Genomic DNA, 15,917 nt, shown 5'->3' with positions numbered 1-15,917 from the left:
AATGGGAGGAACTAAATGGATTTTTAGAGGGCAAAACCCATGGGTAATGCGCAGTACTAAAGGCTCCGTTCCAAAATCAAAAATACGTCCTCATTTTTTAAGAAGGCAATTTCAAATTTAAAAATTATGAGTTTACTGAAATCTAAAAATATGCAATATGGATCTTGTTTGGAAGATCTCGATGAGATTTTTTATACGATGCAAAAAAAATTTAAAAATTATTTTTCATTTACTTTATTTTTGAATTTGAAAATGTGAAATAAACTGCTTATTTTTTAAGAAGGTTTCTGGAACGGAGCTCTTAAGTACATTTTAGGCAAAGATGATGTGTCTCATTTTGAGGGAATGGAGGAGAAGATTAAGGGATCTTGCTCCCTCTAGCTGCCGAAATAAAAGAATGGGGAAAAGGTTGGGTTTGGTCCGGTGTAACACATGCACACGTTAGAAAAATTACTCGCAGGGTACGCATGCACACGAACAATTATGGAAATAAAATTGGTGCGACGACAAAAAAAAAATTTTGAGCAAAATAGTTATTTTTTGTTTTGATAATTATTATTATTTATTTATTTAAAAAAAATATCGGGTCTTTACAATTTTCCATTAATTGGATAAAAATGACTTACCCATAAATTTTCCGTAAGTTAATTTCCGAAATGAACCCGTTGCCTTCTACTGCAATTCTCACTATTCAGTTTCCTTGATTGTCAGTCCTAACCCACGTTCAATTCCAATATTTTCAAATCTCTCCATCGTTTAAGTACTCTCTTTCTCTCTCTACACTATTTTGTTGATTTCTGAAAATATTTTTTAAGTGCCAACCAAATATCAAAAAATAAAAGTTTGAAGTTTATTTTCTGAAAAAACATTTTACATCGAAACAAATGGAGCCTAAGAGAGCTCATATGTGATTCGTTTTGCACTTCCAGCGAAATCAAATTTTCTAGTTCACTTTCCTCGTTCACTTAAGTACAAAACCAGTTTACAAACTAGTAGAATGAACATAATTAATTGTCTAACTGGTTATCAGAAGATTCACAAAATGGTTTTAATTTTGGTTATGATTGCGGTGAGTGTGAGAATTCGAAAGTATTGTCAGTTGAACCCTCTACTTGGTTGCAACTTGCAAGCAATTTGTCCCTAACTCGAAAAAGACATGAATACTATCTACAAAAGGTAATACCAGACAAAATAACAAACAAAAATTTAGACAATATATATAGTTATTAACTAATTCAACACTCAAGAAATGTAAAAGCATTAGCAGCCCATACCTGTAAATGCTACCAATGTTTGCTAATTTCTTCTACCCATTGTGTCTCCAACCATTCTCCTCGACCTTGTCACTTTCTTAGGCATTTGTATTTCAGCAAATCTCACCAAGAATTTAGGTCTACCAATTAACAACATGAGAGATCCCAGAAAGAGTCCCAGTGTCATTCCACACCCGTACCCTATCACCACAATTTTCCAAGTAAATCCCTCAAAATCTGAATCATCTTCCTCTTGTTGTAACACCTGTGGCTGCACTTTTGTTCGATTATCTTCACAATCCTTCGACAAGGGAAACCCACATAATCCTATGTTCCCAGCATATGAACTATTCTCAAATGTATTAAATTGTGGACCATGGGGTATGGGTCCATGGAGATGGTTCCACGAAAGGTTCAAGACCGCGAGAAATGTCAAACTTGTTAATTCGCTTGGAATTCTCCCGGAAAGGTGGTTAGAAGAGAGGTCTAATGATTCAATTCTTGTTAAGTCTCCCAAAGATTCAGGAATACGACCCATAAGACTGTTATGAGAAAAATTAAGTACTATGAGGGAATTGAGCTTTCCAACGGCATTTGGAATTTCTCCACTAAAATTGTTGAATGAAAGATCGATTGTTGTGAAGATAGTCAAAATTCTCACTAATTCAATCTCATTCCCCTTCATTGTCACTATCAGAGAATCGTGATAATAACCACTTTTATCACTCATGTATTGTTCGTCAGGCTTGGTATTGTTCTTCATTGCTCGGAAATATTCGAAATACCACCCTGGCAAATGGCCTATGAACTCATTGTAAGAAAGGTCAAGAATTCGAACCTTAGGAAAAGAAATTTCACTCATCATAGTGTTTATGGGACCATGAAATTGGTTGGATCGTATGACAAGAACCTGCAATTCAGGAAGAGTTCCCAACCAATATGGAAATGTGTCATTAATCTTGTTGTTTCCAACGTTTAGAACCTCCAAGCTTCTACAATTTGTCAAAGATCTTGGAAGTGGTCCTTCAAATTGATTTCCACTCAAATCAAGACTTCGTAATGTGTTGGGCTTCGCAAATGCCAAGGGAAGGGTTCCCTTAAATCCATTGGAGCGCAGATTTAACACTGTGAGAAAACTACTAAAATTACCCAAACACTGTGGAACCACTCCACTCAACTTGTTGTGAGACAAATCAAGAATCTTAAGGGAACTTGCATTGCAAATCAATGAAGGAATCTCTCCACTAAGACTGTTGTTTGAGATGAAAAAGAATTGTATGAGATGTGGTGGAATGGGAAGTGATCCTTGAAGCAAATTGGAACGAAGATCAAGAGTGTATAGTCCCTCCCAGGGAAGTTGCTTTATGTCTGTTAGAAAGTTGTGTGAAAGATTAAAATACCACAATGAAGCCTTCCCAATGAACCCAACCCAATTCGGAATCTGTCCATGAATTCTATTGTAAGAAAGATCTAGCTTTTCAAGATTCTCTGAGGTTCTTAAGAAATCAGGGAACACCTCGATGTTGCAAGATGACATATAGAAATCCCTAAGGTTGGGAATGGTAGTGTTGACACCGCTTATAGCGAGCATCGATAGATTAGTGTTGGAAAGAGAAAGGTACACAACATTTTTGAGTGTTTGCATATCCACAACACCACTTAGATCATTTGATGCAAGAAAGAGCCTGGTCAGATTTGCAAGAGTTGAAATTGACTTCGGAATTGGGCCACGAAGTTTATTGTCACTCAAGTCAAGGGAGTTCAATGGTAAATCATGCTGGAACTCTGGAATTTGACCAGTTAAACGATTGGAACTCAGGTCTAAAGATTCCAACGACGGAAGAGTAAACATCCATGGAGGTATTACCCCACTCAAAGAGTTATGAGATAAGTAGAGCTCCTGTAGATAAACTAGCGGCTTCGAGTTTGCAACCCAAAGTGGAAATCCACCACTGAAATTGTTATCTTGTAGATCTAACTGCTTCAGCATTGGGAACTCAACAAAAGCGGAAATGCTACCTTCGAAGTTGTTGGAGTAGAGTATTAATTGAGTGAGTTGCTTGAGATTCGAGAGAGTAGATGGGAGTTCACGGATCTGCGTAAGGTTCCCTAAAGATTTAGGAATGGAACCCTGTAATTTGCACATGGCAAGATTCAAATAATTCAAAGACTTGAGATAAGCAATTGAATCTGGTAAGTTCCCTAGCAATCCGGTCAATGACAGGTCTAGAGCTGTCAAAGAAGACAAATTCGTCAAGGAATCGGGCAAATATGAAGATATACTCACCCCATGAAGGAAGAGTTCTTGTAACTGGGTCAGGTTTTTTACGAGAATTTCGAAATGGAGCGGTTCAAGTTTCAGTCGATAAGAAGAAAGATCAAGTGAAATCAATTTGGGCAGGAGGGAGAGTTCAGATGGGATCGAACCTGAAAAAGCAGAAATTGACAGGTTTAAATGTGTCAAACTTGCCAAGTTGCCAAATGCATATGGAATGCTAGAGTTGATGAAGTCATTGTGAGCCAGATTAAGCCGTTGCAGGTGAGAGAGTTGGAAAAGGCTGCTGTTGGAATGGAGTGTACCGTTGAGCTGGCTACAACTGAGATCAAGCCCAACCACATGACCAGTCAACCCATCGCACGTGACCCCGTCCCAATCGCAACAATCAGTTGCATTCCCATCCCAAGACAGGGTCTTTGGATATGACTCATCATCACATTCGGAAGAAGCAGCGTTGTCTATAGTAAAGACATGCTTAAATTGCAGCAGTGCAGATCTCTGGTCATGACGACACAGGAGGTGTGCTGAAGAAGCAGAAGAAGAAAGAGGTGATGACGAAGAAGCAGCAGCAACTTGGTATTGCAATAAACAGAGAAGGAATTGAAATAGCCAAGTCCCGAATGGATCCATTCTCTTCTTAAAATCAAAACAAACAAGAATGATCAGTGGATTTTGGTGATGATGGGAGTGCTCCCCTGCACACCCGACGCCCCTTCTAATACAGAATGCTAGCTAGCTAATACAGAATGCTAGCTAGCTGCAATTACAGCTTGTAGCTTGGAACGCCAAGTTTGAAAGTTTTTGATTGGACGAGGACTGGAATTGATGAAGGAGGACTTTTCCGTCATCAGATATGGGTGCATAATTGGACTACTGTGACAAGGGAAACAATAGCCACCCTAGATTGCGCAAGATGCTTCTATCTGAAAAGATGACTTGAGCGGTCGAATATGAAGATTGGTGAAAAAAGATACTGAAGGACCCATCAAAAAGGGAGAAAAAAAAAAAGGATGGGAGAAAAGAGAAAGAGAGAGAAAAGACTCTCCAATAATTGAGAGAAAATTCTCCGTGTAGAATAGGTTGAGCGGCAAAGTGACGAAGGATTGAAACGTGACCAATTTGAAAGCAATTGTTTCATCCTTGCTTATGCGCGTTCTCTTTTGGTACATTGTAGAATAGATACTTGATTATGAGAGTGCTAGAGACTAAAATAAATTATGACTCTTTAGAAAAAAATGATAAAAATAAATAAAATCTTCGTACCGGTTCAAACGGATTGAAAGTTGGATATTTTTTAATATATAAACAGTCTAAAAAATTAAAGCGTTTCAATTTTCAATCTGTTTGAACTGGTGCAAAAATCTTATTTTTCTGATCATATTATTCTCTAGGGTCATAGTTAATTTTTCTCTCCAAGACTTTCATAATTAAATATCTGCTCTACAGGATCCCAAAGAAAGAACAAATATTTAATTATGAGATACCTAGAAACAAAAAATAATTATGACCCTTTGTGATAAAATAATCAAAAAAATAAGATCTTCGTATCAGTTCAAACGGTTTGAAAATTGAAACACTTAATTTTTCCACCATATTTTTTAATAAATAAACGGTCTAAAAAAATTAAGTGCTCCAATTTTCAATTCGTTTAAATAGGTGCGAAGATTTTATTTTTTTGGTCATTTGATTCTGAAGGGTCATAATTAATTTTTGTCTATAGGGCTCTCATAATTAAATATCTGTTTTTTCTGCTCTTTCTTTGGGATCCTGTAAAACAGATACTTAATTATAAGAGTCTTGGGAATCAAAATTAACTATGACCCTAGAGAATAATATGATCAGACAAACAAGATCTTCACACCAGTTCAAACAGATTGAAAATTAGAACACTTTAATTCTCTAGACTATTTATGTATTAAAAAATAGGATAAAAAAACTAAGTACTCTAACTTTCAATCTGTTTGAACCGATTCAAAAATTTTATTTTTTTATCATTTTATTCTAAAAGATCATAATTTATTTTTGCCTCTACCACTCAAATAATCAAGTATCTGTTCTACAAAATACCAAAAGAGAACGCGCATCAGCAATGATGAAACAATTGCTTTCAAATTGCCACATGTCAATTCTTATCACTTTGCCACTCAACCCATTCTACACGGAGGGGCCGTGTAGAATTTTCTCTCCCAATGATTATGTGATCTATAGTGACGCCTACAATAATAATCTACCATTGTTATCAAAATTCTCTGTTTTCTTTCCAATCGACGGAAAATCGTATCGTAAGCTTGCTGGAATGTGGGTGTGAAAAGTGGAATTTGGTTCCTTGCCGTATTTCAGGACTTCTTTGGAAACAAACAATGAAGTGGATGAAGTATGAGAGAAGATTAACAAAATGGACTTTATTAACCCTCAAAGTAGAAGAACAATCAATCAAGATGATTGAGTGAACAATTATAAGTTAACTCTACTCCTAGAAAAGAAAAGATAAAGGCCTGATTGGCGTTGTTTATGTGTCCTTGAAACTGCTACTAACTTGTACTTAAATAGGCCTCCTTCAATTTGAATTTGAATCATCCCTCCAATATGGCAGTTATTCCTTCATGTTATGCCTTTATACAATTCCCACGAGCAGTAAAGCAAATAACTTCCACATTGTGGAACTGCTCCATGACTAAGCAAAACTGCTCCCTTAATCATGGGGGTAACTGCATACATCTTCTTTTAACACTTGTAAGTGAATTCATCAGAAGAAACAAGTCCAAATAATGCTTAGTTGCATGTTAACGGAAATACACCACATATTGGCCAATAAACAGGCCAATCGACGGAAGGGTAACACATAAAACTTTGTCATAGTTTTATTTTACTTAATCAAGTTTCCTTAACTTAAACCCATACTATTAAGGTAAACCAAAGTCACCTTTCAATTTCCAATAATATCATTCTTTTTCATGCCACGTGTCACTCAATCAACGAGGATAAGAGAAATCACAGATATGGAGCAAACAATGCCCTCCTTATTCATTTGGGTGAAGTGCTAACGTAACCCAAGTGAATAATGAAACTAGTTTTAAATCACCCCTCTGTCGATATCAACGGGTGATAACTCTTTACAGTGTAAACATTTGCCCCCCAACTCTCGAAGAGTTTTAGATAACTTTTACACCAATTCTTTTCACTTTTCGACTAATATAACAAAGCCTTAAAGGCTTAAAAGCCGTTATCGAGAATAACATGGTGAGATTTCAAGGCTTAAAAACAACCATCGAATGGTGGCATGCCTCCGTCGATTAGTTTCCCTTTAAACCTTGATTCCTACTAAAAGGAAGCAGGAAGCATCGAAATGTGGTCTGTCGATCAGAGCACGATACATATGCCATGAGCCTTGCCTAATCCCCACAATAATGAACTTTAAAGTCATAAACAACAGCCAATTAATAGGCATCATTTGGCTTCACACGTTGACTACTGTGCATATGCATAAATACCAAATACCAACATTCATTAGCCACTCCATCAAAAACTAATTTTCCGTGTCCTCCAAAATGTATATTGATCGACAGAAATCAATACGCAAAGTATGTATAGCCATGTTTGGCTGAAAACGTACTCCATGGTTAAGTTTTCACCATTACATCTTCTTAACCAATATGGAGGAGTGGAAGGATCATTTTCTACGTCGACCATCTATGGTCTAAATTGAAAATCTCTAGTCGAATGACGCTCAAGACTCGACTTGCGTTTCAATCTTTCGAGCCCCTTAAGTTTTATAGTTGGCTCTTCCAAAGATGAATTTTTGCCCCCCAAGTTCATTTGGCAAAACCAAATAATACCGGGCAACCATCAATTTTCACATATTTTCAAAGGATTCTTTTGGCTCATAAACGTGATTACAGTTTATAATCAAGGGCAATTACTACCAAAACCATGATGCCAAATAGGTTGTAAGCCTTGTGAATTATGATCGACAGAAAAATGTTCCTATCGATGGGAGCATAACCTGCTATCCATGGCTAAACAAATCGATATCCAAACAAATTGGATAAAGTTTGTCGGCCTTGGGTAACTGGAAAATCCAGAGCAAAAGGCAGCAACATATTGGCCACTTTACTGCTATTGGTGGTTGTAAGGCCAATTTCCTTCCAAAACCAACACGTCTCCGTACATTAGTCCTCTTGGTGGCCATAATCTTCAACAAATGGCTTAATTTGGCCAAACGAACGGAATGGGTACTGGATCCATTTAATTTATTTGGCCTTCTCATTCATCGACGGAGATTTTTTTAAGAATTGTTCCAAAGATTGGCCGACAAATAGCCGTCCTTCTTTGAAAAATTTAACTGTTCAAACCTTCCATTTAAGGCTGAATGCTTCAACATTCTAAGCCATTTTGTTTTAACAATTTGGCTTTCTAAAGATGAGTTTGCCCCCCAAGCAAATTTGATATCAAAAGAGGGCTATTTCATTTCATAGTTTGGCCATGTATGTCCTGATTTCGTGTAAAAATCTGGAACGAAATTAGCCATTGGCCTTTGTTTGGCCAAAATATGAGTAACTGCCATTTCATTATTGGCTTTTTGCTTTCTCCATGAAAATCACCTATATAATTTTCCACATCTCTGAATAATGGATAGGAAACCATTATCATAATTAACGGGATTGGGGCAATCTCAAATCAATTGATGCCCCCAATGAATGCTCTAAATTATGGCCCACGTTTCCTTTTCTGTTTGAACAGAGACCAACTATTACAATTTGACAAATGGCTTCTCAAGCCATTTATAAGTCATATCCTTTCAAGGCTTGTACATGTACTGGGTAAATCATATATATACGAGAAAACAATTTTAAAGTAAAAGGAAAAAATTGTAGAAAAGCAATGAACATATATATCTACACCTCTTAACCAAAATTGGTCATATTTCAACCAAAACCAATATGGATACCAATACAGATGGCTTCTAAAAAATCCATACCTCTTCCGAATATTGTTGATCAACAATCGAACAAATAATTTTGGGGTCCTTGTAGTTGATGTGTAGTGTGCCATAGGAGGCACATATTGACTTTGATTAGTACCAAATCCAGGCGGTACTTTGAAACCAATGGGAATAGTTTCATTTTGGTCATTACCACATTGACTTCCAACTCCATTACTTCCACTAGTATTTGGAATTGATTGATAAAAATCCGTTGGCCTTGTTGGGCTAGGCCTAGGTTCAAAAGTAGGATTATTATACACCTGTGAAGAAGGTGTTTAAATAGAACGATTTGCATATCCACTGTTTTGACCAGGGTTAACATTTACGTTAACTGGGACTTCCACCGTTGGTTGATTTCGTGCCATTGCTGCCTTAAACATAGCCATCAAAGTTTTGGTTTCTGGATCATTTAAGACCCTCGCAAATCGTTGGATCAAGTCAGACGATTCAATATCTGAGCCATTTGGTGCCATTGCTCACTTCCAAATTAGTAATGAGCCCTCCTTCTAGCGCCAAAATTATTTACCAAAATTCTCTGTTTTCTTTCCAATCGACGGGAAATCGTATCGTAAGCTTGCTGGAATGTGGGTGTGAAAAGTGGAATTTGGTTCCTTGCCGTATTTCAGGACTTCTTTGGAAACAAACAATGAAGTGGATGAAGTATGAGAGAAGATTAACAAAATGGACTTTATTAACCCTCAAAGTAGAAGAACAATCAATCAAGATGATTGAGTGAACAATTACAAGTTAACTCTACTCCTAGAAAAGAAAAGATAAAGGCCTGATTGGCGTTGTTTATGTGTCCTTGAAACTGCTACTAACTTGTACTTAAATAGACCTCCTTCAATTTGAATTTGAATCCTCCCTCCAATATGGCAGTTATTCCTTCATGTTATGCCTTTAAACAATTCCCACGAGCAGTGAAGCAAATAACTTCCACATTGTGGAACTGCTCCATGACTAAGCAAAACTGCTCCCTTAATCGTGGGGGTAACTGCATACATCATCTTTTAACACCTGTAAGTGAATTCATCAAAAGAAACAAGTCCAAATAATACTTAGTTGCATGTTAACGGAAATACACCACATATTGGCCAATAAACAGGCCAATCGACGGAAGGGTAACACATAAAACTTTGTCATAGTTTTATTTTACTTAATCAAGTTTCCTTAACTTAAACCCATAATATTAAGGTAACCAAAGTCACCTTTCAATTTCCAATAATATCATTCTTTTTCATGCCACGTGTCACTCAATCGACGAGGATAAGAGAAATCACAGATATGGAGCAAACAACCATATAATAAGTTTTTGAATCTCATATATAACCAACGATCCAGATTTATCAAATCCTTATGCATAAATTTTTACCCCTCATTTTAGAAAATGACATTTTGGTAAATACATTAAATGTATGAATTTTGAAAGTGAACCCTTGTCAATTGGTGTGAGAGTAAACCTACCAACCAACCGAACTAACCCTTAGGGCTTATGTGCTGCTGGTTTTTGACACGTAACACTTCATTCTTGGTAATTTCTGAAAGTAATACTACATTATAGGACATCATTTGCACGACCCCATGGAACATTCAACCCTTCTCAATTGAATTGAAAAGTTGAGTGACTTAGTATTTTTTTGTCCTTATTCAAAAAAAATTTGCATTTGTTTGTTTTGCATCAAACTTTTGTGACTTATTGATTCATCTCGACGAGAGGAATCGGAAAAATAAAAGTAAAAAATTTTGATCAAAACTCATAATTTTTTGAATAAAGATAAAAATAAGTCAATATGACAACTTTTTTTGCTTATCTCTATCTTTTTTAAAAAAATTATGAGTTTCGATAAAAAAAAATTTACTTTTCCAATTCCTCTCACCAAAACGAATCAATAAGTCGCAAAAAATTTGATGCAAAACTAAAAAATGTGAATTTTTTTAATAAAGACAAAAAAAAAAGTTATTGTTTGAGTTTTTAATCCAAATCCCGAAATTGAGATTAGGAAGCCTGCTTGTGGCTATTATTATACTTTAGCTTTCCATGAATTTCCTTATTTAGACTGGCATCTCTAACTTTGTTGGGATTCGGTGGAAAAATAAGATCCGGTCCAAAACAAATTAACTCCCAACCGCAAATACTCGAAAAGAAAGTACGATAAACGAACTTAGTCACTCCCGACCCAAAAAAACACATGATAGAATATTAGGCTGCGGCCATCCTATTACTTACTTGTTCTGAAGTGTGTTTATTACTCTTTTACGAGAGGTTTTCTGATTTTTGCAGATTATTTGTTTGATTTTGAAAGAGATTGTGAAGTGGGGCTCTGAAGTGGACCAACAATCTAACCCAAAGACAATGATCTTCTTAGGGCACTATTTGTCTTTTACCGTCTTTCAGTAAAATTGGACTCAGAAAGAGGAAGGCAGTGAAGCATTATGTTATATTAAGTCAACTTTGAACTTAAAAACTGTTTGGATGATATTTTGAAAAAAAAAAAATCCAAATCAAAAAATACTTATTATCCCTACTTCCGATCATTACTCTCATTTCTCTTTCCTCTCTCCAATCATTATTCTTATTTCTCAATATATCTCTCTCCACTCATTACCTCTATCTCTAATTATTATTTTAATTTCTCTCTCCATTCATTACCCAAAAATCAAATTCAAAAATTTTTAAAACATCATCCAAACAAGGCATCCTTGTAAAATAGGTAGGTGGTCGTATAGAACTAATAAAATCTCACATACATTTTGTAGTAGGCCGAACCTGATGACTCGAATCCACGTTTGAGAAGAACGAACTAAGGTTGGAAGCAAAAGGGGTGGCTGTACTCAATAACGAGTTCGGTTGTGACCGAGACTTAACAGTGGGTGATGATGTGCTCGCCTGACTATCAGCTCTTGGAGGGAACGTTCAGGCTCGGCCACCTTGAAGACGGGCTGCTCATCAAGCCACTCTTTTTGCAATTCACTTGCTTTCAAGCTCGGCCTGAGGGCGAGGCTCGGCCAATCGTGATGCCGCGTGCTCCCCACGTGCTGAAGCGGTTACGCCAAAGGATAATGATAAGCGCACATGGAGGTGCCAGCTCGCGTCGAAACAGTTACTAGATCTTATCGGTGACGTCACAATGACATTAGCTGACTCGTGCAAGGCCCATGCCCGTACTTGGAGAGCAAGTCAAGCAAACTCTATAAATACCAAAGGATCACAACCCTAAAAGGTACACACATACATACACCCTAAACCCTAGTCTCTTGCTTTGCTCTATGCACATTCTCATCCTCTCGCCGAAGGACCTTGCCGGGCAACCCTGGCCAGGTCTTAGTCGTGCATTTATTGTGCAGGTTAAGGCGGGGAGGCGAGGAAACCCATGAACCAACGGAGGAGGAACTCAGATCAAGAATCACGGGCCACACACATTTTCGTGTAGAATTTATTATCGGGCCACAAAACAACCACGACCAAGCTACCTGAACTGACTAAAGGGGTAGTCCACCACCTTATAGAATCACAACGAAATAGTTCATCACACCTGCAAGGAGAAAAAAATACTTTGCTTTCTGTTTCTGTTTCTTCACAAAATGCGTTGAAACCAAGTGGGCTTGTGTGTTGTGGGCGTGCCAGGACAGGTCTGCTGTCCAAGTTGTTTTCAAGGCCTTGGTGCCTTAAAAATCTGACTTCTTTCAAACGATAGTGCTAGGCCCAAAGGGTAAGGCCTCGTGATGGTTCGTTGTTCGCCTTTGCTGGATAAGGACTTAAATATTTCCTAACCGTTGTTAGAAAATGGATAAAAGAAAAGGAAAGGACTGAAAGGTAAAGAAGGAATGAAAACAAACTTTATTAATCGGTTTAACAAAGTTTGGGTACAAGGAAGTGAAAAGAAATAAAATCTAGTCCGTGCTAGATTGAACGGGAAAGTAAAGACAATGAAAAGATAAATTGGGTAAGCCGTGGGCTTGATGGTCGTGGACCATTGCCAAGGCCTAAAATTCTGGTATTTATAGGAGCTATAGGTCTTGAGCTGCTTCAATTGCTCTAATGCATGGCTGCCATGTGGCCTTCTAGCAGAGGCTTGGGCTTGAGCAGCTTCAAAATGCCCCAATGAGGGGCTGGTCTCTGAACAAAACGTGCCTTATACTCCAAGAAGACAGGAAAGGCCTGAGAAATCCTTCCTTTTTGTGTAAAACTCTGCAAAAGGGCAAAAAGAATTTCAGTTCCTGCAGCATCCAGGCCATTTGAGCTGCTTTAATACTCAAGCTATTGCTTGAATGGACCCCTTCCGGGCCCACCACAGCTGAAGACTAGTATTACTCCAGGCCTTCCTATCATTTTATTGGGCCTTTCACCTCTTGTGGGCTCCAAACCCTTTGAGCTTGATTCTTTACGGAAGAAGGATCGAGAAAAAGATCAAGCAGGCCTGGGTGAGCTGCTTGTGAGCAGCTTGCTTAGGCCTACAAGAGTCATTCACTAGCATCTTCATGGGTTGCATGTACGCCACCTGTTGCTGGTCTTGCATCATCCTGAAGAATGGGGTCCCACCAGTTCAGAACTTGAGCTGCTTGTGAGCAGCTTACCCAGACCTGCCTATCAGGAATATTCTAGGCCTTTGAGCTGCTTGTGAGCAACTTAAGGCCTTTGAGTTGCTTGTGAGCAGCTTAAGGCCTTTGAGCTACTTGTGAGCTGCTTGTGAGCAACTTAAGGCCTTTGAGCTACTTGTGAGCAGCTTAAAGCCCCCCCATTGCTCATTAAAGGCTTTAACGATGCTCTTAAAGCAGTGGGCCTTTCATCAATTGGGCTTGAACTTGTTGGTAAATCATGGGCCTTTGCCCAAATGTAAGCCTTCTGAGCCCAAGCCTGATGAGAAAACCAAGGCTTCTACCGATTTGGGCCCATTTCTTAGGCCTTGTTACTTCTAGGAACTTGGATTAGGCCTGGACGAAATACTCAGGCCTAATGAACTAATTCCAGCCTCGGGCCTTTTTACTGATTTGGGCCATTATGGGAGGCCCAATATTTCTTAAGAACCGGCCCTAATTCGCGGGCTGCTAGTTATAGGGCTTTTCAAGGCCAAAGACTGACTTTCAAGGCCACCTTTTAACCCATAAATTCATTTTCTGATTTTTGGCCAAAAATGGGTATAAACAGTTTCCCAAATAAAATGAGATCAAAGCAAACTCTGAGGAGAGAGATTTTACCAAAACCTAGGATTTAACGTCCATGGAGAGGAAGAGGCACGTAGTGGTCTAGGGAGAGAAAGAGTCATGGGTTTTGGAATTAACCTATGAGGGAGAGAGAGCTGCTTTCATTCTTTCCAAATATGAGAGATGAGAGATGCTTTCATTCTTTCCAAATATACAAGCCTACTTTGGGTTGACTTGAATCTTTTATATTGTAGGGCTCATCAATAAGGGTATCCACAGTGACATAATCGAACTGAAAGAATATCAGTACAGACAAATATGTACAGCAACTGCACACAGTTGGGTTTTGTGTCCGTCTCGGGTCTTACAAAGATGATCGGAGCCGCTCATTTTGTTCAACATGTTTAGTTTAGGGTCCCTACAAAAAATCATTGCAACCGAATGTCGGTAAAGGCGCTTACGAAACATTCAACTTTGCTTCAGAATTTAGGCCTAAATTCTGAAGCAAAGTACATTAGTTGTTTTGTAAGCGCCCTTACCAACATCCGATCTCTACTAAAAATGTGTTTTTGATTAATGACCATTGTGGGAGACTTCACATTTTAAAGCTGAGCAACCTCTTAAATGAATAACCAAAAGATGAGGTGGCAAGTTTTGATTATCCAAATTTGGTTATACCGTTGGAGATATCCTAAGAGGCTTGGTTTAGTGAAAATAAATTATCAAGATTGGAAATTGATAGGTATTTACAATATATATATATATATATATAGACACACACACACACACATAGTTGATACATATTGACATTCGATCAAGATAAATTTTCTTTTGAATAATTTTCTATGAGACATGAGATGAGCTATTTGGATCATCTTATGGTAGGTATGTTATGCATCTGACAATTTTATTGATAATTTTATTTACTGTTTCAACTTTATTTTTGCGAACTTCATATGTGAAAGAGAAAAGATCGAGTATGTGATAGAACAAGGGAGTACATGAATCAAATGTACCAAAACGACATTGTTTAGGTGCCTTGCACTGCTGTAGTGCTGTCATGCTATCCCGCACTAAAGCATTCTGAATTCCCCTATTTTTATGTGTACGGTATGCACTTTGTACTTTGTGCCACAAAAATTCATTTCTTTCAACAAAAATTCGTACGTGAACACCAAAAAAATTGTATACCAAACCACAAAAAAAAACTCCGCCTAGGCTGAGATCATTGACACTATCCACCCTGCAACTCTCGGGGAGAAGATCAGTAACTCTCAAGCAAGGTCACTGGGCTAGGAGAGGCATCCCCTTTCAATTTACTATTCCTTCTCTTCGTTCTACTTAGGTGGAGCAATCCGAACTCGCAAAGACGTCTGGAAATTCTTTGAGATTGACCTTGAGATAAAAAAGAGCCCCAATCGCTTCCTTACTATTCCTTACTTTTTTATTAAAAAGTAAGGGGCGATGGCGGAAACTTGTTGTAGTAAGAGAAGCACCTGATCCTGATTGCAAATCCAATCTATCATCAAGTAAACTCATCTTTTCTGTATATAGAGAAAAATAGGCACCTGATCCAAGAGGCATGGTACAAAAGGATATCTCCCGTACATCACTCGCACCACTCGGACATCTCGGATCCCGTACTAATCGGTCTCGGATGTCGAGAATTTGGAAAGAGATAGGCAAAGGACCGGTCGGCAATTCTTCACGTTTTGCTCAGACGGTGGGAATGAATTCTATGAGTAAGCCCTGGCATCACTCACTATCCTTAGCTTCCCTGCACTCGAAAGCAATAGGAGAAATCCCAGCAGTAGAACTACTGTGTTCGTTCCTCACCCTACCTCTCCAGCGGAGGAATAAACCGATCCACGCCCATTTTAGTAGTTGGAAAGCAGCCTGGTAGTAGATTCATCCTGTTCCATCATGAAGCCTGGAGGGCAATTGACTGAGAAACTACACCCCTGGCCAAGCATGGCATTGAGGGTTGCGGGTTCAATTTCTTGTCTGGAGTCGCATTAGTGAGCTGGTTCGGTTGTAAGTCCCTTGGTACGCTCAGGTTATCCTTCCGGTGGGCTCAAAAGCAGGCGAAAAAGAGAGTCCACTAGAGCTTCTTCCCCGTGCATGCATGGTAACAATGATTAGCACTTTCTAATCAATCAAGCCTCCCCAGGGTACTCTACCATTCGCCAGTAGAGTAGGGATGCAAAAGGGGAGCCCACTACTATTCCATTATACTCTATGTTAGAACATTTCTGTGAAT

General features: G+C 38.3%; 1 protein-coding gene across 1 annotated transcript; it reads right to left on the bottom strand.

Annotated features, from left to right (window-relative positions):
- Window positions 1-1,148: 1,148 nt before the first annotated feature.
- On the bottom strand, window positions 1,149-4,255 carry LOC131300728 (receptor-like protein 6). Its single transcript, XM_058326697.1, has one exon. The coding sequence runs from the start codon at window positions 4,159-4,161 to the stop codon at window positions 1,297-1,299; it is 2,865 nt and encodes a 954-aa protein (XP_058182680.1). The 5' UTR covers window positions 4,162-4,255; the 3' UTR covers window positions 1,149-1,296.
- Window positions 4,256-15,917: the final 11,662 nt, after the last annotated feature.

This window comes from Rhododendron vialii, chromosome 1a, assembly GCF_030253575.1.
Source record: "Rhododendron vialii isolate Sample 1 chromosome 1a, ASM3025357v1".
Classification (NCBI taxonomy): domain Eukaryota; kingdom Viridiplantae; phylum Streptophyta; class Magnoliopsida; order Ericales; family Ericaceae; genus Rhododendron; species Rhododendron vialii.
The sequence above is the reverse complement of the archived record's forward strand: the minus strand, read 5'-3'. Positions and strand labels throughout refer to the sequence as shown.